This window comes from Blennius ocellaris, assembly GCF_963422515.1.
Source record: "Blennius ocellaris genome assembly, chromosome: 12".
Classification (NCBI taxonomy): Eukaryota; Metazoa; Chordata; class Actinopteri; order Blenniiformes; family Blenniidae; genus Blennius; species Blennius ocellaris.
The window spans coordinates 10,147,933-10,170,934 of NC_137661.1; the positions used below are offsets into that span (position 1 = coordinate 10,147,933).

The 23,002-nt window shown below is 39.5% G+C and overlaps 2 protein-coding genes across 10 annotated transcripts in view; one reads left to right on the top strand and one right to left on the bottom strand.

Annotated features, from left to right (window-relative positions):
* Nucleotides 1–3,654: 3,654 nt before the first annotated feature.
* Nucleotides 3,655–8,428, top strand: LOC308137739 (relaxin-like; the record flags this gene model as incomplete). The annotated part of the gene is made up of 2 exons (XM_080506546.1): nucleotides 3,655–3,826; nucleotides 8,286–8,428. The coding sequence occupies 2 exons, from the start codon at nucleotides 3,655–3,657 to the stop codon at nucleotides 8,426–8,428; spliced, it is 315 nt and encodes a 104-aa protein (XP_080362672.1).
* Nucleotides 8,429–12,347: 3,919 nt separating this feature from the next.
* The window catches only part of sgip1a (SH3GL interacting endocytic adaptor 1a), a 50,002-nt gene continuing 39,347 nt past the window's right edge, over nucleotides 12,348–23,002 (bottom strand). For 6 of the 9 annotated variants that reach the window (XM_080505761.1, XM_080505760.1, XM_080505763.1 and 3 more), the window contains 8 exons: nucleotides 20,327–20,386; nucleotides 19,251–19,362; nucleotides 18,187–18,342; nucleotides 16,752–16,887; nucleotides 16,400–16,602; nucleotides 16,018–16,082; nucleotides 14,662–14,826; nucleotides 12,348–13,554 (listed from right to left, as the gene is read on the bottom strand). In XM_080505761.1, the coding sequence (XP_080361887.1) occupies nucleotides 13,532–13,554; nucleotides 14,662–14,826; nucleotides 16,018–16,082; nucleotides 16,400–16,602; nucleotides 16,752–16,887; nucleotides 18,187–18,342; nucleotides 19,251–19,362; nucleotides 20,327–20,386 (920 nt within the window). In that variant the 3' untranslated portion in view covers nucleotides 12,348–13,531. The remainder of the gene's footprint in view (nucleotides 13,555–14,661; nucleotides 14,827–16,017; nucleotides 16,083–16,399; nucleotides 16,603–16,751; nucleotides 16,888–18,186; nucleotides 18,343–19,250; nucleotides 19,363–20,326; nucleotides 20,387–23,002) is intronic. The other 3 variants (XM_080505762.1, XM_080505764.1, XR_013936844.1) reach the window with 2 other exon arrangements.

Genomic DNA, 23,002 nt, shown 5'->3' on the forward strand with positions numbered 1-23,002 from the left:
GAGATGGTGAAAACAATATGATTTTACCGCTTGATTATAAATTATATCATTAAATTATATTAAGGGATCACAGGACTGAAGCACTTAGGAAAAATATGTTTCTCTCTCTCTCTCTCTCTCTCTCTCTCTCTCAAGTGAGAAAAACTATCTGTCAGCCTCTTTTGGTACAATTGATGAGTTTTTATCACCCTCACATGTAATCGTTGCCTCTTGTTGACATTATGCCGGACTCCAGTGTGTGTTAATGTACTTTTCTTGGCTTTATAGCATCTTATGTCAGCAATTTTGAACCATTATTCCCCGAGTCAGTCGATGACGGGTACACATGGCAAACACTGCAGAGAGCTGTGGGTGTTTCTCCTGCAGCTGGACTGGGGAGAGAAACATCCCATCTTACTGCTTCACGCACACACACGCACACACACGCACACACACGCACGCACACGCACACACACGCGCACACACGCACACACACAGATGTTTTCCTGAGCCAATTAGGTTTGTTTCATCCATTTATCTGCCGGATTTCTTTGTGAGTTTCAGTTGAAAGAGAGGGGGCGACTGAATGTCTCTGTGAGATATGAACAATCCCATTAGGGCAGATGTTATCAGCACACATCACATTTCCTTGTTTGCCTTATATTGTTAACCTATAGCAAAAAAATTTACTCAGATCCAAGTCTCTGGAAACCAGGAGTTTAGATATTTAGAATGACGAAGTCATATACTTGTTAACTTTTTGGTTTGGCTTCAGAAGTAAGAAGGATGGCAGAGGAACAAAGGTTGAACAAAGAAAATCTAATGTAAAGAGAAGGAATACTCCATGCCATGCACAAGTTCAAGATTTCTTCAAGTTAAAAGTCTTAAATATTGTACTATTGTATGCTTTATAAAGTAGCATCTTCATGTAAAATATACCATTCTAGTAATAACATTGTGTAACAATACATTGATTAATGTGTCCCAATTGTGGATCAATTCATAGATAGATAGATAGATAGATAGATAGATAGATAGATAGATAGATAGATAGATAGATAGATAGATAGATAGATAGATAGATAGATAGATAGATAGATAGATGGATAGATGACAATACCTGAAGTTTTTAGGTGTAGATTATCTTAAAGAGTGTAGCTGTTACAAACTGGATGAGACCAATAGAGTTACAAAACATGATGTTCAAAGATGGAAAGAAAGAAAAACTTACAGAGTACAATTTGCACAGCAAGATGTGTTCACGGTTTTGGATTATTAAATTTGAGAACAAAGTTCAGGTGAATGAACAGAAGTTAAACCAGTATTTGTTGGACGTACAGAAGAAATCACAGACCTGCTGTTGATATCGACTTCATGGCTTCCAGGACACTTTGTTCTTCCTACTACTGATAGCGCTTGATGACATATAGGCTGATATTTTATATAAAATATTTCCTTTTTGGGCATTACATTAAATGTCTAAATTAAAAGATGATTGCCTGCAGAGATTTGCTCTTCCTCAGTGAGCAGAGGTTTGAAGTTTGACTCGCACTGAGATCTTCAGTCTGTGCTCAGCAGGGAACTTCCATCTCAACATGATTTGCTTTTCTCCCCAAAAAAATTTGTAACTTTAAAAAGACATTCATAGGGCCAGATAAATAATTGCTTTATCTGAGAAAAGTGTGGGAAGCAATTGAAGCCTCCAAGAAGACATTTGTTTTTTGTATTAATTTCATTATAAATCAGTGTGTCCACATATTTTAAGCATATGCTCACTTTCCAAGGTCCACGTTTCAAAGCCTGGAGGAGCTTTGTGAACTCATAGTTGACAAATCTTGATGGGAGGGAACTTTTCTGAGCTTCACTTCAGCTGCAATTTCATTTTGCTGGTGTCTTATATGGTGTCATGCTTATGTTGAATCCCATGCTCAATATTAGTGTTCAAGTCAAATGGAACCAGTTGGCATCAGATTTAAAAGATCTTGTTCTAAAGGATTGTCCAGAAGACATCTAATTTGATGTGCTGCAAAATATCTCTAATGTTCCAACCTGCAGAATAACCTGATCAGGATGCAACAATACCAAAGCATGAATCTGCATAGAATGTGTTGTTTTAGAGAGTTGAGCTCACAAGGAAAAACAGAAGCATTTGATTTTTCCAGCAATGGCTGTGAGGTTATCTGGGTCATCTTTAAAACTTTTCCTGTTCTGTGCATCAGTAATCAGATCCAACAACACCGAGTTCAGGTTAACAAAAGAAGACATAACAGAAAAATACACAAGTCACTACCTCCACACAAGTGGAGCTCAGTTACAAAATCAGATTTACTTTCTATTTGAATTTAATTATGGACATTTATTAGATATGAATAGTGCTTATATCAGTGTTTTAAAGCTGATTCAGTGTTTTGTTTCAGATTAATTTGTATTATATGATCCAGTGGTTGGGTTGAGTGGTAAAATACATTGGAGTGAACTGCAATAGACAAAGTTGCAGGTGTTTGGATTTTTTAGATTTTGTCACATTTAGAAAGTTCATTGAAGAATAATTTGTAAACCCATTTTGGCTGCAGGCATTAATTATTCCTACATGCAGCTCTGCTACAATGTTTCCTATGGACATGAAGGTGTACGTAATTATTAGAGTTATTTATTCATACTCTCCAAAGAAGAGGTTTTTTTTAAAAATGTGGCCATATTGTTTTCCCACATACAATATTGAGCTCAACGGGATTACTACATCTCAGTTTTTCCCAGGAAGTGACCCTCTTAATTAGTGAAGATAAACTGCTGGAGTGATAACTGATGATGACCTTTATCATATAAAAACGAAGGAAAATGGCTGTTCTTTTGCATATGAGATGAGATTGAATCTAATTAACATGTGATTATTTTTACTGCATGTCTTTATTACATTTTAACTACAGTTTGTAAGTAGAAAAAGACCCTTTTTGATCGATGTTGTTGCTGGTGCCTCGGGGGTAACCACAGATTGAGTCCAGCTAAACATAACTGAGTTTGACTGACCTCTATAAACGGGATCTCCCCTGTTAATGATCGAGCTGAAATGTCTTTGAGAGGATGGCATCGCACCATCAGCAACACCATAATGACTCCATGATAGACGGTCAACATTGACTTTTTTCTTCCACTATGGCCCAAACAGCTGTAAAGTGGAAGACGCTGGGGCCATCAGGGGGTCGTAAACTCACGATACATCTGTTTGACCGTGGGAGGGGTGGATCACTTCGCATCCCTCAATTAGGCATGCAAGTGTGGGGAAGGTGGGCACAATCATGACCTTAAATCATGTCATCAGAGCGAGCCTGAGGAGGCTGCACCTCATCTAATGTGATTGTCAGCAGAGGGTCGTAAAAGGCTTATGGTGGAGAGTTGTTTTTGCGGGGCTGAAAACCGTGATGGCGGAGATAACAGGAAGCTCGGTAAGTGTGTGTGTGTGCGTGCACACTCATGGGGATGGGCGCAGAGAAGACAGTAGTGGGAGGGACAGTGAAAGGTGGATGCTATATAGGACCGGGAGGTGCAGGCGGTGGACTAAAGACCGATGCACTGTGCTGCAGCCTGCAGGAGACTCAGCTGAAGACAGAAAGACATCGAGCCGCCGGGTTTGGAAGAGTGTTGAACGGCTCTCCAGCAGACAGACAGACATCCAGCATGCGTGCTCTGGTGGCTTTGCCTTTGCTGTTGTGTGCAATGGTCTGTATGGATCAGGCCGGGGCAGAGGTCAAGGCGGTGAAGCTGTGCGGCCGCGAGTTCCTCCGAGCTGTCGTCTACACCTGTGGAGGCTCCCGCTGGAGGAGGTTCTTCAACGAGCCCGAGATGGAGGGTGAGGACACTCTTCTTTGTCATCCAAATTCAAAACTTTAATGAAGCAAAAAGCTTTAAAAAAATTTTAATGTCACTGAAATATCTTCAGTAGTTAATGATAAAACATTTTTTCTTCTCAATTCATTGGTTACAATTTCTTTTTTGGCTGCTTCAAAGTTGGTTTGATGGAACATTCTCACAAGAAAGTTTCAGGCAAAAGAGAGCAGAAATGTCTTTCTGTGCATTTAACTATCAAGTATAAATCGGATGTGTTTATGCAGTGAACAGTCTTTGTTGTGTTCAATGCTGCGATCAACAGATCAGATAAATAAAATCAAACTATCACAAAGGAATAAATCTGAATATCTAAAAACTGTGTTTTTACTGTACCTTTGTTCTGTTGTGGTCACATTAATGCATGAGTCTGATATATCAGTAGAGGTGTGTGTAGTGAGGAAAAGCAGGACCGATCCAGACTGGGGAGGCATGTGTGCAATCTTACACTGTAGTATACATACTGAAAACATAAGGAATTAATTAATTAAAAGGGATTAATGTGCTGGAGTTTTGTAGATCAGCATCAATACACTGTTGAACCTGTATAATCCAAATCTTATCTATCATATATTGATTGTAAATATATCAGATTAAATATATACAAATACTGAACATCTTATTTTGTTATTATAAATGTAAAACCTTTAATGTAACAAGTTATTGTAACCTCATATAGTAAAGATAACATTTTGTTAAATACATTTCGGTTTAGTTTTTTTCTTCTTGGAGAATATGATCAAGAAACATTAAACTACACCAGATTTACTTGTTAAAGGTTAAAATGATTTAGGAGTTTTGAGATTAGTTATAAGAACTTAAGCGAACAAAACTTGTCTGGATAAATAGATACAATAGTGTCAATTTCCAAGAGTGAATAATTGTTTACGATATTAAAAAGGATGTTTATTTTTTTGATCAGAGGATTGACAGTGTCACTTTTTGATTATCTAATGTGACATTCCTTATAAAGCAGTTAAACCTTATTTAACCTTAAGTTCCATCCATATGAGGTAATTATCTAATATTCTGACAGCAACTAATGAAGTAATGAAATTGTCCCAGCACTGAAACGTCTCTCGACTGGTTACGCATTTCTTCTACGACAACGGTTTCAGAGCTGCTGTCTCTCACTGACCTGCTCCTGAAGTGGCAGTCAGCTTGAGCTTCCTTCCACATACCTCAGACGTATTTGCAGCCATAAATAAACATCATAACACCTTCATAAGAGCTGCCTGCTGCCATTTGCACACTGGCAATTCAGCTCAGCTGATTTGTTGTGTTTCTTTCTTGGCATTGCTTCGTAACTCAGTTACTTAACGGACCAGGCGCGTTGAGCAGACTTTTATCTGATGTCTGAAATCAGTGTTGAAAGGGGAATCCACACAGCTGGAGCACATGCAGTGAAGCAATCACAGTTACTAACAGACCAACAAAGTCCAACAGACCAAAATATTGTGTCCAGATGTGACTTCATGTGGACTTGAAGGGTGAATCGTTCACTGGCGGTCCTTCACAGAGCTGACTCGACACAACGTAAACTTATTAAGAGACAGTTCAAAGTAACACAAAGTCACTTTTCCAAGTTAATGTTTCCTTTTCGTAAGTAAAATAACTTTTAAATAAATAGCTTCTGTTATTTTCAATGCAAATTCTCACATGTGACGTTTTCCTTGTTCTACCCTTTGAATGCAGTTTTTGTTAAATTAATCCTTTTCCATTCTTCTGTCTAATGGAAACTCTTTAAAACTCAAAGAGCATTTTATTGCCGCACCATGTGTCATTAATTGCAATCAGCTTTTTAAAAAAAATTCATAATAAATTCTCTCTTATGTGAGCTATTGAGGTCTTGCTGGTGGTTAATGGGGTGGATAAGATATTAATAATGACTGGGAAATTGTCAACAAATACTGAGAACATACAGGCATTGTAAAATATTGATTTATTGTCAGGCTGTTGAGCTAAATTACACAAGATTGCAATCTTTTCTAATAAAGTGCTCTAAGCACCGGTACATTGTAAAGATTAATGAGTCATTTATTCTGAATTTGTTCAGCGATTACTCACCGCCTGTCCCTGTTTAAATCAATTGATTATAATTATAGAACTCAAGGAAAAGAACACTGATCCAGATCTCATAAACAATAATAAAACACCACAGAGAGTGTTTATTCAAAGAGGATATGAAATTAGCACAATTCAAGCCCAGTAATTGGCATTTTCACAAAAGTGTGGATCCCTGCTGATTGTTATTATAAAAAAAAAAAAAGTACTGTAAATATTCTTCTTTCTTTGCTTCAGGAAGGTCTAAGTTACAGTGTGAGTTTTGAGCAATCCTATAGTGGTTTCTGTCACATAAATGTGCATGTGCACATTGATAGCCTGAGATTTTGGCACACTTCATATTCCTGGAAACATCTAATCAAGAAGGACCAAACACATGTATACACGCACGCATGCACACACACAATTTGGTGTAAATACATGTATAATGCAACAGCGACGGGGGAAGTGTTTCGACATTTCACTGTATTTTGCATCACAAAGTTTCATTAAAATTACCTTTATTTTGTATGTATGTATTTTATGTAGACATTTTCATGATGCTCACGCTGCGCCGAAATAAAGGAAAACTTTGAATTAGAAGTTAAAGGTTATTACTATTGTTACTATTATTATTGAGTTGTATTGGGTTGTTCAGACCTGTTTTCTAAAGTATAAAAGACAGTGCATAAATGCAATTCCTGACCTTCAGGGGCAAAAAAAAGTGTGAGATATTATCAGGAAACAAAGCGTTAACATGCTTGTCAGGTGATTCGATTACATGTGGCAGGAAAATACGCGTCACGAATAAAAAAGAAATATCATCAGAGTCTGAGTTGAGCCCCATGTGATCCCGGAACTACAAAGAGTTTGACTCCGCTGCTCAAACTCAACCCAGAGATATTCTCTGTGTGAGACAAATGTTTTAAACGCGACAGCATCCCGTTGATGGTCGTGCGTCAACTTTCTATATTGTTTTATTCAACTTCGAGGTTCTGGAGAATGATGCTCACTGATGTTCTGCAGTGCAGCGGGTGTGCAGCAGGTCGACTGCGGTCCCTGCATGGCAGCGACTCATCAGTCGTTCAGGCCCATTATATAGCAGCAGAGGCCACATATCACTGATTAAATAGTGGAGCCGGCAGTTCCCTCTGCTGCTGTCTGGCACACATAAACAAACTGAGTTAGCGTATCAGTCTTGATGATTAGAAAGAGGAAAGTGACAGTGCAGAAGACAAATAGCTAATCTGTACTGTCATTTAGGGTTTCCTTATCTAATGAAAACATGGACGTGAATTAGAAAAGCATTGATCCCATAACTGGCGCTCGTACGTCACACTCTTGGGAAAACAGCTGCCAGAAAACACTTGGATTTAGATGAAGAGAAAACAGAGAGCAACTGGATAACAATGTGATCAGAAGCTGATGAATACCTTTCTCCTCTCACCACGGAGCTTCATTCAAGCTGCACATGTGCATTAGAACTATAACATTGGACCAGAGAGGTTAGTGGCGTAAACAGGGGGAGTCAAACCCATTTCAGTCCTGTATTTTACATTTAATTAAACATATCGTCACAGAACCTGAACACGTTGTTTTACATTTTATTCATTTATTTATTTTTTATTTAGAGAAAATTGACAACACCTCACTCTGCATCTGATTTCACACAATCGACTTCAGGTCACGCAGGTCTGCTGCTGATTATTATGGTATTATTGTGAAATTCACTCTGTTAACATACAGAGGTTTAGCTGTGGACAGTCTGTGATCACTTTGCTATTCAGGTCAATTGAAAAGCCATTACGGTCAAATGAATAATATATTACAGTTCCCAAACAATTGATCACAATTCATTAGTTTACGTGAGACACTGATATCCTACACGAGAATCCAATCCTGGTTAATAAAACAGTAAAGTTGAGTCACTTTGACATCAGAAAACAAAATATTTCACAGTTCTTAAACTGTTAATCACACTTTACCCTCGGAAAAGTGAAACTGCATGGATTTTGATGATTGGTGTTGTGATTGGAGAAGGTAAAAATGAGGTAAAAAAAAAAATGCCTCTTGTTCAGTCCGATGTGTCACACCAGAGTGTAGGTTTCTTTTTTTTTTGGGTCAGTGCAAGTTTTCCATCTCTTCTTTTCAAGGGTTGATGGAGCAAATGATTAAAACAAATCCAAATATGCAGTATTTAACAAGCCAAACCATGTTATTCAGATTGCAAAGGTTAATTTCCTAATTATTGCTGTTATTGTGACATCTGTAATCAAGAGACAGACATTTGATGAGGACAGTTTACATCAGCCTGGGTTTTGGACAACATTAGAATAGGTTTGATGCATGAGAAGATCCTGATTGCTGTGTTTTTGATGCAGGTCTGCCTGCAGCGGAGCAGACCAGCATTGAGAGCGTCAGCAGCCCCGGCTCGGAGTTCACCAAACGGGACATTAATAACATCCTCACCACTGTGTGCTGTCAGGTGGGCTGCAGGAAGAGCGACCTGACCTTCCTCTGCTGAGGCTGCTGCTCTCTCTTCTTCTTCTTCCTCTTCCAAAGTGACTCTTCTCTTCCACATTGCTTTACCATAAAAAAATAAACAACAACAAAAAAATTAGATAATAATCTGCATCTCATGCTGAATTTAACTGTGTGATCCAACTCGATGATCATCGTATAGTTTGTAGGGAGTGTACATGTGAGGGTTGGACTGCTGGAGTCTCTGTGGATGTTTCTCAAGCTGCAAGATATGTGCAATTACAACTCTGTTCTTGATTTTGAAAATGAAAAAAAAAAGAAAAGAAAAAACATGCAGGCCTTCATTATTTTACTCAGATTCTGCATAAAGAGAGGGCAGGTATCTCAGCCTGAGCTTGTGTACATGTATGTAAGGTTTGTAAAAACCTGAGCGGTTTTCTGTCATTTCACTTTGTTTTTGGCAAATAAATGTTCTCGCACAAATCTGATTTTGTGTGAGTTAATTTCTGACGGGACAACCGAACGATGGAAACTGGACAGTTTTTCAGTGAGTAGAGGAAGATGCTCTCTATAAAAACAAGTTTATAAAATCATGAAGAAACGAAGAAGCAAAAAGATTGCAGATTAAAAAACGTGCAGCAACATGCAGACAGTGGCACTCATTTATTATGATTTAATGTTTGTCAGTACATCAGGTACTGTGGATGCTATTTAAAGTCAAACACTTTTTTTTTCTGCAGGACTTGAGTTAGTTGGAATTATTGAGACACTTCCCTTTTGATTCAATAAATACTGCTGACATAAATTAATACATTTTCTATTTAAATTAGCTAGATTAGATTCATGCAAATGTAGATGTGAAGACAGAAAGAGGCCAAACACCAACGATATCCAATGCAGCTTTTGATGCATTATCCATTTGCCACTAGACACTACCTGTATATCAAAGATCTGTTAATAGTTAATAGTTGAGTGTTGCATTTTGACATTTAGTATTTTATTTTAATCATAATTAACAATGGCCCTTATTATTCTTTTAAATATCAGAGCTCAAAAAATTAAGTGTCTAGTGGGATGAGGGAAATCATTCATCCTCTCTGCTCACCTTTTTTTTAAGGTTCATGTTACAGGAGTTAAGAACAGTACCAACAGTCAGTCGGTAGAGTGTGCCGTCTTTCTATCTTAAGGTTGTAGGTTCAATCCCCCATTTGCCTATATCCATTTGTCAAAGTGTCTATAACCATTGGTTGACTGAGTGCCTTGCAAGGCAGTCGTCATTATTATTAGTGTACGTGAATGGCAGTGAAACAGCACTATATCATTTAAAGCCATTAACCATAGTCATGGAACACATATCCAGTGTTAGTAAATAGTAGTAGTAGTATAAGTATTAGTATCCGTATTAGCAGTAGTACTCGTAAAACACCCAAAGTCACTCTGGACCATCAACTGGGGAATTTAAATCTCTAGCTTACGGTTAACATATTGCAGTGTGGACAGAAGTGCTGAACTCACAGCATCATTTCTGAAACCACACTAATATAACAGTGAAAATAACACACACACACACACACACACACACACACACACACACACACACACACACACACACACACACACACACACACACACACACACACACACACACACACACACACACACACACACACACACACACACACACACACACACACACACACAAAGAAAACAGGGAACACAGAAATCCAGTTACGACTTTTATTGGTTTTGGAAAGAAGCAAACTAAGTTTCTCTTAGCGTCGTTATGTACTGTACAAACACCTTGCACATGTGTCTGAGGTTAACGGTACAGAACCAAAAAGCATTCTGGCTTATAGCACACATAAACACACTCCCTGCTCTCACCTCAACATTAACACAAGGTAACCGACACCCGGCACGCCACGTCACACCAGTACTATCTATGGCCACAGATGTTCCGGCCCTTTTTCCCGCATGCTCTGCATGCAATGACGAGTTACTGCAGGACAAGTTCACCACGGAGATGGAGATCCAGAACATCGGCTTCTTCAAAGATGCAAACTATATCATTGTTATTGTTCCAAGTGAAAGGTGTGCGACCCGTTGAGTAGCGGAAAATAAAAAAAACAGAATGTTGGATTATGTGATGGACCTCTGTAGATAATACTGGAGTGACTGTTGCATGGACGTCTTACAAATTCCCCTCGAGAGTAGCGGCCTTCAGCCGGACATTGATTCGTCTCAAGCGGTTGATCAAGGAGCGACAGAACATGTTACCAGGTGACTGTTTACCAGGAGCTAAATGATACCAATCACTGCATCGCTTCGACGAAACACTTCAGTCAGACTGGATGCGCATGTGAAGGATTCAAAATCTCAAGAGGATTTTCCTTTTCACTGAAGTCCATATCTGAAATAACCGACTCACTCAAAAACACTGCGGCCAATCAAAATCACTGATGTGATTTATTTTGTTCTTGTCCTGAATTGTACTGATTGGTAACATTTAGCAGGTTGCCGACGCACAGTACCAAAGATTTCTGCACTACACACACACGCACGCGCACATACACGCTTTGTTCTTCATGTTGAGTATCGGAGCGTTCAGGAAGTTCAACATCATCAGCACAGTGTCTTTTTTTTTTTCTTCTTCTTTTCACATTAAACAATATAATATTTTTTGTAATTTTTAGCCGCTTTAAAAATACTCAGCCTATTCTCCATAACAGAGGACTGACTGTCTGGGTACACACACACATAAAATACAAAAAAAAAAAAAAAAAAACAAACAAAAAAAACCCGCCCCCCCCAAAAAAAAGAAAAAGAAAGAACAAAAGCATTTTGGTCGACTTAACCCTTCTCCATAACTTCATTCAAATCACGTCATCTCACAGAGACCATTACGATTATGCAAAATAAAGCCATCAATTCAAGCACTGGCTGGATGATCAGAAGAGAAAGTTTCGGTACATGTGAGCGGAACGTAAACAGGGAAGAAACAGGTGAGAAACTTAACTAAGGACCCCCAGTCAACATTAAGCACTGAAGGAGATCAATGAACTGACACATTTTCTTTTTTCTTTTTTAAATCTGGATTAAATGAGGTCTGAATTAAAGAAACAAGCTGGTCCCAGTAAACCCATTCTGTTCCAGTGTCGTGATCACCGTACATACTGACTGAAAAAAAACCTGTTTCTGTTATCAATGTCTCATTAAAGGTATAGCTTGACATTTTGGGGAATACGCAAGTCTTGTATTTGATGCCGTAGCATTGGGATGAGGAAGAAAACAGCTCGCATTTCTTTATCTAAAGGTAAACAAGGCTTCGGAGGCTTTGAAGATAAAACTTACTTTCTATTCCAAACGGAAACATTTGGGGGCTAAAATGTCCTAAAGGCGGAGCAGTAATCACAAAGTGCAGACTGGAATGTTGTGAGTGTTAATGTCATATAATGAAATTCTGACCTGCTGGTAGCACGAGAAGACATGATGGCGATTTAGTAAACGGCTGCATTTGTTTACACATTCACCAATCTATGTTTGTGAGATAGAGGATACAACAGATATTGTGAATCGAGCAACATTAGCTTTACAATGGTAGTCAAACCTACAGGATCCTCCTCAGTTCTAAGCTGAATTTGTTGTATTTTGTATAATAATAATAATGCAAAACTGATATTTCCAAATAACTTATTTTACTGAAAAGCAGCCAGGAGTTTTGTTTCCAGGGTTGTATGGGAGTAACTTTAATTATTTTGATTGGTGGATAGCTCAAAATGTCAAACTATGTCTTTAAAGTGTGGTCTTTGCCCACGGCATAGCGAAGTTTACATTAACACTGCTTTCACAGAGCATAACACAGCATCCAGGAAGATATTCATCTTTTGTTTTGTTAAATGACCCCCTCCCCTGCTTGCAACCCGACCCCACCCACCCATATATAGCTCAATTCTTCTGTTGCACTCGAGTTAAAAAAATTATATCTGAAATAAATTCAAAAAATTATACCTTATACTGTACACAGGTTACCCAACTACACAGATAACAAAAATGAGAGAGAATTCAAATATTTATATCTTTAAGGGTTCTGAGTCATGTGATACCACTCTATTCAATATACAGAATCACATGTTTTATACAACAAATTATCATCATTGTCATCAATAAATAAAAATAGAATATGCTGTCATGTACTCTGGAGGCTAACACTGCTGTCCCACGGACAACAGGAAGGCTATGGGATAACACGAGGAAAACACCAAACGCCCTTTAAGATACATATTATTGATTTAAAATGACACTTTGTACACTTCTTTTTTGTTGTTGTTCTGACGCAAAAAAACCCAAAAACAAAACAAAAAAAACCCAACAACCTCAAAACAAAACAAAATCATGTTTTCTTATTATGCAACCAGTGAACCGACTCGTCATTGCAGCTGCCCAACACGCTGGAAAACTTCCCGTTGTGTCTGTCCAGGGAAATAAAGGAACAGATTGATTGGCCCGTCAAGTGCGGAGGAATCAAAAAGGAAGTGATCCAAAGTCATGTGACCCTGTTATACCCAGTACGTGACGCTCGCAGCTACTCCATTTTCATGTGATTGCACATAATCACAGACGACAGACGCTCACCTCCAGGTGAGTGCGTGTGACTGCGGTTCTCGCAGGTTTGCTAAATAAGTGCATAACCTCAGGTGTCAGCTCAGGCTCCTGACGGGAGGATGACTTGTGTTTTTTGTTTTTTTTTTACAGCCAAAATATTTTGGACAATGAGCAACATGTTGAAATTGTGGAGCGATTCTCTTCCGTGTTGGTCAGGCAGCTGCAGTGAAGCTTTTACAATCACCGCCACACGTTGATCGGGAGGATTTCAACAGAGGCACAGACTCAGAGGGAGGGAGAACCCAGGTTTCTAACTGCAGAAGTACAGATGTCATGGAATGAACACAGATACAGAAGTTACGTGACCTAAAACAGTTCCACAATGCTATATGCGAGTTATACAATACTGCCGAGGAGGCCGGGGACCGGCGGTGTGGATGCAGAAAAGGTTGGTGTCTGTCTGGTGCGTCTGTCCTCCGTCCTCAGTGTGGACCTCAGTGCGCTGCAGTCGTTTGTTCAACAGTGCTGCTCTCAGTGACGGGGGTCAGTTATCAGCGAGGTACTTTCCTGAAAGACACCAATGATATAACGTCCCTTATTCAGTCGTCTTTGGCTTTTCTACAGCGAGATTACCAGAAACAAATTATGACATGACTAATTTAAAAGAATAAAGAGGTTCATTCACAGGACATTAAAACATTTGCAAAGGCAGATGAATACAAATATTTGTTTTAGAAATATCACATGTGTACCATCACTCTGTCATTACAAGTTAAAAAATAAGTTATACTTATAATGGTCATTGACACGAAAGGATGAATGCATTTTATCATGTCACTAGAGTTTTATTTAAGCTCAACTCTTGGTAAGAGGTCATAATCTTCTTTCACCTCTACAGTTTCAGAAACAGAAATGTTAAGTGTTATTGTGTTTTATATGAGTTACTGTCGCCTCTGTTAAAACTTATAGCAATTCAGCTGTAAAAACACAGAAGACAGAAAAATGACACTTTGTGTGAAGCTTCAGCTTCAACATCGACAAAAAAGTTCAAATGTCTAAATAATACCAAAAGGTTAGGTATAATTTTCCTTTTAGTAGAGCGCTAATGATCTGTGATGCACCCTGAGCTCAAACTGATTAAAATTAAACCGACGTCCTTGGGTGGTTAAATGGAAAAATAATAACATACATATGGGAACGTAAGCTTTGAAGTGCTGTCAACCCAACACTGACAACAAATATATTATGAGAGGTTTATATATGCAAATGCATATTTAAACAAAGACACTCCAAACAGACATACGGGGCTGTCAAACAACTGAATAAATGTTGACACTGTGGATCTGTGTGGATAGTGGAAAACTTTTTCCCACATAATACCATTCAAACTGTGAAAATGTCAAGTATTTGTATTTCTAATTTAACCCAAAATAGAAATTAGAAATGGAATACTTTTGACCATTGTAGATTCACTCTGTCATTTCCTCTTAATATTTCATACAAAATGTTTGACCATAATTATCAAAATCAAAAACTGAAGAATTGTTTGAAACGATTTAGATTACAGTTTACAGATTCAAGTGACAAAATAAATGAACTCTTGAACACAAAAATTCAGATTTTTGAGATGCCGCAGTAATGAAATAACTTTGAATCCAGAGACACTGAACTGACCTGCGGCAAACCTCTTCTTGACGAGAGAGAAGCGATATCCCGGCCCGGCGAGTTCGATGTCGCAGCCCGACAAGGTGCTGCCCTCACTGGTGAACTGAATCGCCAGTGGAGCTGGTTTACTCGGACCTTCTGTGAGCTGGAAGCGCGCCAATAATGATCCCACACCTGAGGGACGACACCAAGTTTAGAACGTGGCCGAGCTTTAAAATTCATTTTAAAACCTCTGTAGGGAAAAAAAAAAGAAACGCACACAAACGCAGGCCAGGACTCAAAATTAATTCAGATGCCGTTTGTGTGACGGTTGGTGATTTTCAGAAAGCTCATTGTTTTTGTACAGAACATTCAACAAAATTGCAGAAATAAGCTCCAGAGGAAGCAGCATAAATCTCATCAGACAGTCTGGTTCACACAACAGAAAATTCCTGATCTGTCTTAGCGACCATCAGGTGCCTCCTGGAGACCCTCAGTCTGCTGTCATTGTTCGTCATGTGACGACAGTTTGTTATGTCGCGAAGGACAAACCCAGCTTCTCTTCATCTGGTTAAGCACGATTACGTATTAAACCATAGATGCAGCAGACACTATTCCTTTAAGCTGACAGAACAAAGACACTGCATCGCTGCAATCAGGCGTCACTGCAACTCTCCCGAGGCGATGGGATGGAGACACTGCAGGCAGAAGGGGGCGCCATTTACTTTATGTGCAGGCTCCCCATTATGCATGTGATTTGATGAATCCAAGAAACTTGTTTAACAATATTTCAGCACCACAAAATATTGGGATACTTATATTCACTCATTTTATGTTTTGTTCTGACCGACGCTATTGCATTGGGAGAATTATTCAAAGCATAAGAACACTGCCCCTGATACGGTCTTTAAAAAGAAACAAAAAAAAAAAAAAAAGGATTTTAATTTTAGCTAGACAGCTACAGTCACATTTTGTTTATAAATGTTTAGAAATTGTTTTTTACATTGAAAAAAGTGAAAACAAAAGATGCGGAGTGGTAAAAAAGAAGGATTATTAATTATGACAGGTTCAAAATGTATTAATTTTCATAAAATAAATGGATTGATATAATGACATATTACATAAGATGAAAGAATAATCCTGTTACACTGACAAAAGAGGTGAAGTCACTTCCTTCTTCCCATTTTAAAATGCTTTTTAAGTTACTTAATTTAAATGCTCTCACTGTATTAATGCGTCTGATATTGACCTGCGGTGGAAAATCTCCTGCAGTTTGGTGAACGGACTGAGGATAGATGGGGAATTTACAACAACTTGGCTGTGAACTGCTTTGTGTGTATATTTATAAGATGTTGGCTATAAAAACACTAACAGCAACTCCATTACCTCCATTTTCAGATTTCTGTGAGATATCCGGAATCTTCCAGAGAATTCTTTGCTGCTCTGCGTTCCTGTCAGGATTAAAGAGAGGATAAAAAGCCCGTGAAGGAGGCGACGACCACATGTTACGTCAAGCGTTTGCTTCCATCTTCATCACCATTCAGCTCCACGCCGACCACTCAAAGTTAGTAAAGTCAGATCAGTTTGAAATCTGGTGAGTAAATGATAAAGTATGCACTTATAGCCATATTATTGAAGTATACAACAGTCTGTATTTTACCGAGAAGATATACTGTGTATGATATACAATGCAGACTAGTGCACCCTCGAGGCCTCCAGAGGTTTCAGTATAAACCTCCCAAAGCCGTTATGACCACGTGGACAGTACCATGCAGCAGGAGGCAAGACCGCCTGTAGTTTTGAAACGCCTCCATCAACAGGAACAAGGAACTGGACGTTGTTGAGAGCCATTGGCGAGGACATGGCCTCCCCGTGGTACTTGTAGTCTATCCTCAGGTCGGTGCTGTTGGGCTCACACCTCCAGTTCACTGCCAAGTTCAGAGGCGTGGACTGGTGGCCCTGCGACGACACCTGCCAGAAGACACGCGACGACAGAAACACTGAAGAAAGACCTTTGTTTATCTGTTCTGGCAAAGATTCTTTCTAAAGCGTCAAACAAAACCTGTTCAGGGGGTCAGTTGATAAAAAGAACAAAAACCCAACCGGGAGGCCGAGCTCACCTGATACTTGAGCATGTCCACATTGTAGTATGTGGCTTGAGGCTTCTGCTCTGCCACTTTTTTTAAATGGGTTATCAGATTTGGCATGTTCACCCAGAATTCCTTGGAGTCGGCCTTAGCTTGTGTGGTGGTGTCGCTGGAGGGGAAGAAAAGCAGGTTCAAAACACAAACACTTCCAGAAAGTCATTTCTTCTCCCATGTGTCAAAGTACGATTTTATTCCAAGTGGCATAGCACAATTAAAAAAAACAAAACACCAACACCAACCAGTTGTTGGTTCTTTCATAGTTGTTGGTCATTTTTTAAACGTTAGAGAGCCACAAGATGTCAGGCTTTACACAGATTTAACAAAAACTAAGTGAGGTTCAGGAAAAACAACTTCATTTGAATGTGCTGTGAAATAAATATTGTCTCAGCTTTGTTTGTTTTTTAATAAGGAAACATTTGAAAACACAGAGCAACATACTGATGAATCATCCCGAGTAAAGTTCAGTTGGAGCCATGTTGGTTCTGTTCGTCGTATGAATTTGAGTGATAATCTAAATATGGATTTATGTTTTTTCTCCTTTTTTTTTATTCACTCAAGGTGATTTATGCAGTATTTTCCAGACCAACATGAACGTTTTACTATGAAAATAAAACAAGACAAAAATGATATTAAAGTAGTTGATCTGGAAACATGTGATGAGCTCATGATGACTCTAAATGCAGTCAGGGTCTGAAATGATGCCACTAAAATGTCTCGTCATTTAGCTTCATCGCAATTAAACCATTATTGACAAACATTGCTATTTATGGACTCGTCCTCACACAGATTTACCAGTGCAGTACATCCATGGCCAAACATAGAAAAATCCATATCGCAGAACAATTTTTCCGATTGATTTTATTTTTATGTTAAACTTTCCTTTGATTTCAATGTTTTTTTTCCAGTCAGTAAAAAAAAAAAACACCCAAAAAACCTCAACAACAACAAATGTTGATATATGTGATTCTTGTGAATCGGTATGCACATAAAAAATACTCTGAATGATCAGCAAGACAATGTGGAGTTGAAACAAACATGAGAATTAAAAAATGAGGGGTGTTTGAAGAATCTCTTATGGAAAAATTCTGTTTGACTGCCGGAGCGTGTCATCTCTCTCAGTGGGCGGAATCATCGTTATCAACATGTTGTGTGACGAATGTTAAATGCATATTTGTTTTTAGTCTTCACTGTTTAATTACAATGATGAAACAGCTAGTTAAACATTCAGGGGAGAATTTTAAAGTTAGGCGAAAAAAAGGATAAATTACGCATGTGGAAAGGAAGGAGTAGAAGTTTTAATTTCCAAAAAAGGTTAGCTCTTTTCAGAAAATAATAATAATTTAGGCACATGCCAGTAAAGGTGTAGTTTGTTTTGCCTGAGGCCGTGAGTTCACAGTGGTGTCATTACCAGCAGAGGAGCTGGGGGTTAGGCAGCACATGCTCCAGTCGGCTGTAGTTGGTTATGCTGAAGGTTAGCACTGCAGGGGACGGGTTATTAGCAAAGTGCCGCGTGATTCCCGCTGGAAACGACAAAACCATCTCACCTATGATCTTCACAACACACCTGAGAGTAAGAGGAGAAGTTATAAAAAAAAAAAAAAATACAGGAGAAAGAAATCATACACAGCGCACATATACAGCACTACTTAGTTGACCGATATCAAATTTTTTTTTTTTTTGTAAGGTCCTTCATAATAAATGTGAAGTGGAGCCATCGATATACATTTCTCAGATTGTTTCAGTGTTACCATTTTGACTATTGTATTCAACACAATGCAGCATAACACAACACGGGCTTAAGTGTTTTCGGTGAACAGTGAATGTTCACCATGGCAGCTCCAGCAGGAACATTGTCGGCTGTATTATCTATCAAGGCGACTCTATAAAAGTGAACTTGGAAGTCATTTTATTTTTTTAGTTGGTCAGCGCTACTTTTCTTTGCCCTCAGACAGCACTATGCCCCCAGGGTGTCTGACCACAACTCATTCCAAAACAAACAAGCCCACGGTTGCACATGTGTGGACAAAGTTGAGGTGCTATCCAAACAGCGTGGGCTCCAGATTTCAACATGATGAAACGCTTGCCCTGTACTCTACACCAGTTTGTGACCAGCTTAGAGACACCTCCAAATGTTTGATGACATCGTTATTGCCACGCATTTCACCCACTGCTTCTATATGTCACAACTACGTTAATGTGTGTCATCATGCTTTCATTAATACTCATACAGCCGTTACAGAAGCGTGCTAATAAAAGTGCTAATCAAAATTACACTATCCAAGACAATCTGTGTCATCAGCATTATGTTTAGTCTATGTTAGCTGTCAGTTGCTTAATCTGAGCAGGTTTAGTCTCCGCTGTCAATGACACATATCTTTGCTCAATACTTGTTCTTCCAAAGAAGTACAAATTTGGTCCTCGAGTCCCGTGTGAATGATTATTTACATGATCTGTCAAAGTGTGAAGACTTACTTGCTGGGATCAGCGCCTTTAAAGAAGGCATTGACTGTCTCTGTGAAAGCAGCAGCGACTGGGAGGGTGTCCTGAGCCCCCATAGTGAGAGGACTGGGCCCTCGGGAGCAGCCTGGAAAGAACAAGCCCCGACATAAAGACACAGAGTAAGAATGTAGAAATACAACATGCATCCAAAGGGCTTCTTCAACTATATTGAAGCCATTGACCTCCTTAGGTACTTTTTAGTTTTCCTTTTTAGCCAATCTATTAAAATGTTACAGCCAAATCTTTTCTTCGTCCAAGTCTAAAACAAAACTTAAAAATCAATATATAGAAGCTTCTATATTGAATAAAACCTTGACTGTATCAGACTTCTGTTTGAACTCCCAAACCAACACTCTACACTCTTCCTAGGTGATGGCGTGTGAAAGACATGAGGAACAAAACGTGGGCAGACGGATATGAAACGAAACCCATGGGAACCAATACTGGTGTTAGTAAGATGGCATGAAAACAGCAGGTTAGGTCTGTGCAAGGTACCCATTTCTCTCTGCTCTTTGACTGTGAAGTTTTTAAACACAATTGCTTCAAAAACTTGCATCAAGTTGATACGTTTTCATACAGCACAATAGACACACAAAGAAATCCCACAGCAGGATGCATAGGGGAAAAAAATACACAAATAACGACCAAGACAAGTATTTGTGCATGCTTCGCTGAGACATGCTGCTAAAGCTGAATAGCTCAGAAAAGATCAAAGATCAGCGAGCCCAAAGATCAAACCAAAAATGACCAAGAGGAGAAACGAAGAAGTGACAATAAAGTGATTAGTAAAGTGCATGAAGAATGACGACTCTTGAGGGAGTGAAAGGTGGCCAGTGCAGACAAAAAGGAAGATGTGACTGCATTTTCGGCCTGATGAAGAGAGTGTGCCAGGAATTAGCATGGTGGAACGTTAGGGTGATGGAGGTATTTGCAATGGCGGAAGGCAGGGAAATGAGGAGGGGGGAGGGACAGAGGAGGGGCAAAGCTTGCACGCGAGCGTCAGAGGAGTACGTCTTTGTGCACACTACCCTGGAGCGCAGTAAACTTACCTTCAAAGGTTAAATAAAACTTCCCTCTGTCAAACCAGACAAGGGATGGCTGGTCATTCTCTGTGTGGGATTGAGGGGTGGAGGAGGGTGAGGAGAAGAAGGACGAGGTGGGGAGGGAGGAGGTAGAGGGATGAGGAGGGGTGAGGGGAGAGAAGGACAGTAGCGTGAGTCTCACATGGCAGGTCTATAACACGTCACAGCGAGGTGGGATGTGGAGGGAGAGGGTGGGGACGAGGAGGACAGAGAGCCGAGGAACGGCCAGGACGCCTAATGGGACAATATGGACGACACAGGATGGCTTGTCTCGGTGAATGCTTGCTTGTGTGCATGCGTGAGGGAAGGCGGGATTCAGGCATCAGTGAGAGCAAGGTGGCTTCTGGTGCATGTTTGCAATGGTGCAACTTCATGTGGGAGATGTGTAACACAACATAGGGGCACATAGTTGAGACTGTAGTATGTGGAGGGGGGAAAAAGACATTTTGGTTTCAGCTTTATAGGGAGGAGCCAATGGTTTTTGTTTTTTTTTACAAACTGATGCTTTAATTATTAAAATTCAAAAGCTCAACCCTACTGGGAAACAACTGACGAGTTCACACTGCCTTGTCTTTCACTGCGCATGTATTTTTTGGAGGCCTCTGGGTTTCAAGTTATGAAACAGAGAAGCTGGCTGCCGTTCATGAGGAAGGCCTGCGGAGGGCAGCTGTGAGGCGAAGACCTGAGCAGCGCATAGAGGAGGAGAGAGTGTGGCACACAACTGAGAGGATGTCTGAAAGAATAACAGCTTTAAGGCGAATCGATCAAAGAACCTAAAGACCAGACTGAACTTGAGGGAGTCTAAAGAAATGTGGTGTGAGTGGCTACAAGGTTAATAATGGAATATCTACTAATTCCACTGCCTTATAATTCCTCGATTTTTACCTTAGGAATGTATTTCAGCCTTTGAATCTACTTAAAGAATGATAAAAGTAAAAACTATAAATTGGCTGGGTGCCCAAGTTTGAGCATAAGGAAGCAAACGTTGAGCAAGTCACCAGACTGTAAAAGCGTCGGGTGACGGAACAATGAGAGCAGCGCTTTGCTTCCCGGGCAGAACAAATGGGCAGGTGTTCCGATTGGGAGGGCTCGAACTGATGCCGTGTGTTCTGCGGCTGGCGACTGCATGAGTGGCAGGTGCTAAAGGTGGGCGTTGAGGGTCAAGTGTAAGTGAGTGTGAGGCTTCACCATCAGGAGGCACATTGATGTTGAGGCTGTTCTGTGAACTCCAGTTGTCAAGAGAGGATTGTGTGAATACCAAACAGCTGCTCCCTGTCTAATTCAGACCGATTCTCATGCCAGACTTCAAACGACTCAGAGCTGCAGCTCTGAGGTGAAAGTGTTCATGATGAGTGGAGTGTGTGTGTGTGTGTGTGTGGCGAGAGAGAGAGAGAGAGAGACTGATTGGACAATGTGGATCTCAAGGGCCTCCAGACCTCTTCAGACATGCTCAATGAACAAACAGAAGACAAACACAAAAAAAATGCTTTTGGAGCACAAATTGAGAGTAAAGGTAACTGGGAGTGGCTGTACTTCACTCTGCACACACATTATGTGTCGTCGAGAGAAGAGATGGTGGGGGGTTGCCATGGTGACATGGCAAGAAGGCCACTGATGCACAGTCATAAAACAGAGAGAAAAGTCTCACGAGCGAGCAGATGGGCAAAGGGAAGACACTTTTTGAGGATGTTATGCAATAGATGCAGTTTTTGTGTCACCACGCTTTAATTGTTTGTGGCTGATTTTGTGACATTCGAGAGAATTTATGAAAATAAGAGTGAGAAATATATGCAGATAGGATTAGGAGAAATGAGAAGGAATATTATGTATATTAAGTGATTTAGTAATGTGAGGAAAAGATGATTTAAGAACAAAACAAAGAAAGTAAATGTATGAATTTACTTAAAATACTGCCATTTTTGAAAAAATAAATAAAAAATGAATGTGTGGTATGTCCCTACATCTCTGCACAAAACCTTTAGCAGACAAGTGAAGGAAGTAGGTATCAAAACAATGACACTGATATGGTTCTTTAAAATATTTCACAAGTCAATCCAACTTAAAATATATCTGTTCTCACTGTTTGAATACCTACACATTTTGATTAATGTTCATCAAAAGTAGCACAAGAACAGTCTGATGGCCTTTAGGCTTCACTCTCAAGTGTGCTTGAGGTAAAGAGCATCAAACAGATTGGACACACACAAAAGGAGCACTCCAGCAACCCTCTCCCCCAGCTTGTCCCCCCGTCCTCACTCAGAGGGGAACTTTACTGTACCTGCAAATGAATCAAAGTGTCTCTCAAATGTGGGAAGTTTTTCTACAAACGCATCATCTTCTGACAAGCCAAGAATAAAAGAAGACAAACGGCAAAACAAACAGAATAGAAAAGAAATGAAAAAAGCTGAGAAAAGGACAGCCATACACACAAAAAGAAAATATCACGGATAAAAAGCTTGAATATAAACATAATGAATTTTTTAAAAAAAAATTTTATATTTCATGCATAATAAATTTGATTTAAAAAGGCTTTTGTGGCCATCTTATTGTTGTGAAGCGATTGAACAAAGCCATAATGATAAATAATGGATGGATAACAGCTCGCAGTGAAGGCATCAGTTTCCACCCAGTTTCCTTTCATGT